Below are 3942 nucleotides of genomic sequence, written 5' to 3'. Positions count from 1 at the left end.
GCTTTACACCGTATTTATGTTTACTCTGTTGTCACCTGCTCATACAAAACACCTTGCGCAAACTCCTCTTTGCAATCTGAAAATGTATTTACTGTATTGTGCACAGCGTGCGTGCGAGAGTTAGGTTTGGCTGCTTTACTTCTAGTACAACCTAGTAAACGAATGGTCCTCTTACATTCCTCTCTGTCTAGTCTAGTGTAGTCTGTGTCTAGAACTTCGCAATAATATTTTTGCAATTGCTGATTTTCAGACTATCTGCAGGCCAGAGCATAACATGATTCACCCATGGGGATAGCTGTCTGTAAAGGCTGGAATCATTAAAAAGATAACGTGGTGGGATTACTATATACTTCATGCATGTTTTATGCAAGTGCAAATAATTCCTGTGTCAGTGTAACAAATGTAACCCGTGACTGTCAGAACGTTGCAGACCTCACTGGCAGCAAAAGGGTTAAAGTGGGTAGGAAAACCCCCAATGTAATCAGTAAACTTGCTAGAAGGGGGATTTTCATCTGCAGCAGATTGTAAAATGCATTTGTCTTTGCAGAGCCCCATCCCCAGCGGCAGGTGGACAGTGTCCCTTATATAAAAAAAAGGACCAATTGTCTAATCTCCAAACTGCCACACGCCAGATTTCTCCTATTGTGTGACTTCTATACAAATGCAAACTAGCAGCGTGTGCCATTAACAATCTGCTCCATACAGCAACCTCATTATATATGCAGGCTTGTGCCCTCATTAAAAAAAAAAGAAACCAGTCTAACATTTCTGCATGATAATTGAAACACATTTAATATAATAATTACTTTTTGGGACTTATAATGAGTCCCATAACAGTTGCAGTCGTGCAATAGTTAAAGATCATAGTCTGTGATGATGCATTTTGCATCCCCACTACAAAGATTAATATGAAGTGTACAAAAAGTCCCAATACAACACACTAAAAATGTTTGCAATTGGTGGTTTTAAGCACTGTAACAAATAGGGCAATGAGATGTAAGTTTTTTTTTCTTCTGATCTTTGATGTTCTTTTTTTTCAATTCTTGTAAAGATCAAATCCTTAGGCTCCAGTCTGCCTGGTAACAGCATCACAAAAGCATAGCAGATTTGAGTCATTGTAAAAAATCCCCCCAGTGCGCCCACCCCAGGACCAAACTCTGCTCCCCCTCTTGCAGCCCCCTCCCCCACGTGGCCTTCTGGCACGAGCCAGAGCGTTCTGTTACTCTATTAGCATTAAAAAGCCTATCCCCCGCTTGTCCAATCAGGGAGAGGGAGTGAGAGAGTCCCCGCCCATACTTCTCACTGTATAAATACCGGCGGCTCGCCAGAGACTCTTCACACTGCTTACTAGCATCGGATCTTTCTAATCTAACTGGGAATTTGCTCTCTGCTATATTTGGAATCTCTTTGGATTTTTTATCTGCAAATCTTTGCTTGCTTTTCTTGGATTTACTTTAAAGAAATCATGACTCTTGAAGAGGTTCACGGACAGGAAACCGTTGTTGAAAGCACTGACAGGTACTTATCATCCTGGGTTATTTCACTAGGGACGTGCGGGATACAGCCGGGATGGTTTAGTTATTGTGTAAGGATTTAGGCAACATCTCGGCTGCTGCGCAGCATTTTTTAAGAACTGAACAGATAATGCTTTTTGTTGATATAATTATTTTATTGCATTAGAAATCTAAACGATTATTTTGTATGCAAGTATCGGTTATACACCCCGCATACCCAGAGATAATTGATAGTATTGCTAACGCCTTTTAGCACCATATAAGGAATATTATACGTAGAGAGCTATTTTTATTGCATGCTATTAATGTACTGATTTGTAGTTCTGGTTCTAAATGCTCTTTTTTTTCCTTTGTCTTGTAAAGGATGCATTGTGCTGGCAAAGCCCTGCATGAGCTGCTGGTGTCAGCCCAGAGACAGGAGTGCTTGACCGTTGGAGTCTATGAGTCTGCCAAAGTAATGAATGTGTAAGTATCTTTACTCCCTTGTGCACGTCCCACACACGCACATTGCTCATACGTGCATCCCACACACAGACCTGATTGTGGGCTCCTGACAGCAGTGCTAATGTCTTGTGTTTCTTTTCTACAGTGATCCAGATAATGTGACATTCTGTATACTGGCTGCTGATGAGTATGATGAGGGGGACATAGCCCTGCAGATCCACTTCACTCTGATTCAAGCCTTCTGCTGTGAAAATGACATCAACATAGTTAGACTGAATGACACAGAGAAACTTGCACAAATTCTGGGCAGTACCGAGGAGTCTGGAGAAACCAAAGACCTGCATTGCATCCTTATTACGGTAAGTTTCATGTTCCTGCTTATTATCTCTGCTGACTTGGCTCCATGCCCTTGGCACTGACTGAAGCAATTTCTTGTAAGCACATTGTACTCATGAACTCTCTGTTCCTCTTCTCTTCTTAGAATCCCAATCAGGATGCATGGAAAGACCCAGCATTGGAAAAGCTTGGACTGTTTTGTGAGGAAAGCCGTAATGTTAACGACTGGGTGCCTGTTATTACCCTTCCAGAGTGAAGATCTGTCTTGTGCATAAGATTGTGAAATCTTTCTGCATTATCATGGTGTTGTGCACCTGGACGAGCCAGCTGCATTCCTAAATCTGTGGATTAAGCTGGTCGAGGTCGGATTATGTCGCCAAGACTGGCAAGATGTTGGCTCTTGTGGAGCAAAAGAGTAAAGGTGGAAACTTAAACAGGACTGATCTGCAGAAATGATGGTTTCATACCAGTGCAAAGGCTCCCATCATATGTGCACTGGGGAAGGGACTATACTACATTGGAGATGGAGTATTTGCATGTTTACTGGACTGAAGGAACTGATGCAAAGTGAAATCTTTCAAAGGCAATGCAGCACATTTGGCTGCGTAGAAGTAAAGTGCTGAGTGAACATGTGATGAAATCGTTTGGATCTTCCTGGATTGCTTACATGTAAAGGAAAAGAGAAATAAAGCCATATATAATGGCAGATGAAGAATTTGGACAGTGAAATTGAAGCTCTGGACTGTAAAATGAGACTGAATTTATGCTCTTAAATTGCAACCTCTGCTTGTTAGAGCAGTGCTATAGAATTACCAACTATCCTACATCATACAAAGACTTAAGATACTAAGTATATTATGAACTATATTCTACAAGTGATTGTGATACATTTTTACTTTTCACTTAACTGGATATATTTTTAATGCATTTTCAATAAACAAATTTTAAACCTATTTCCCTTTTCTTTCCTTTATTTATATGTGGGTTAAGTGCTGCGCACACACAGAATATACAGTAGTCTGCAATGATACAGTGCTTACAGTAAACTCATTTACAGAGTATAATGTTTAATAAGGGGGTGACATTTTATATTGCAAATATATTTAGTAAACTTAACTGACTATAGCTGCCTTCCTTTGTTAGCAGAACACTATTCATTACAAAGAAAGAGTTGGGGGATTGGCTGCCTCAGATAAGCCTTTGGCTGAGGCAGCTAATGCTTTCTATTCAACCCGATAATTTGACCTTTCGCCCCTTTTGCAACAGCTGCTTATCGCAACAGCTTGCAAGACGGAGGGCCTGCATGCTTAATGAGTGTATTAATCTGCAAGTTGGCCTTTAGAAAGATAAGTTTCTGTTTTACCAAAGAAAAAAATCATAATAAGTTGTGCAGCTGGCCCTGTGTCTTAACAAGGGATTCCCCACAACCAGAAGCCACAACCCCTCCCCCCCACCACCAGCACTGAAGGCAAATTTTCATTTGAACAAAAACTGTGCAGTTTCATTTGAAAGAAAAACAAGTTTTAAATAAAATGTTTCTTTCAGAAATCCATAAAAGTGCTATATATATATATATATATATATATATATAAAATCTTACAAGGAAGACTAATCAAGCTACAAATATACACAATTTAGACCAATAAAA

At 40.1% G+C, this 3942-nt stretch overlaps 1 protein-coding gene across 1 annotated transcript; it reads left to right on the top strand.

Moving 5' to 3' along the window:
- The first annotated feature begins 1348 nt into the window (after positions 1–1348).
- Positions 1349–3247, top strand: GADD45G (growth arrest and DNA damage inducible gamma). The gene is made up of 4 exons (XM_053700589.1): positions 1349–1518; positions 1878–1979; positions 2104–2317; positions 2440–3247. The coding sequence occupies exons 1-4, from the start codon at positions 1466–1468 to the stop codon at positions 2548–2550; spliced, it is 480 nt and encodes a 159-aa protein (XP_053556564.1). The 5' UTR covers positions 1349–1465; the 3' UTR covers positions 2551–3247.
- Positions 3248–3942: the final 695 nt, after the last annotated feature.

This window comes from Bombina bombina, chromosome 2, assembly GCF_027579735.1.
Source record: "Bombina bombina isolate aBomBom1 chromosome 2, aBomBom1.pri, whole genome shotgun sequence".
In the NCBI taxonomy this organism is placed as follows: Eukaryota; Metazoa; Chordata; class Amphibia; order Anura; family Bombinatoridae; genus Bombina; species Bombina bombina.
Note: the sequence above shows the minus strand (reverse complement) of the source record. Positions and strands in the feature narration are given on the sequence as shown.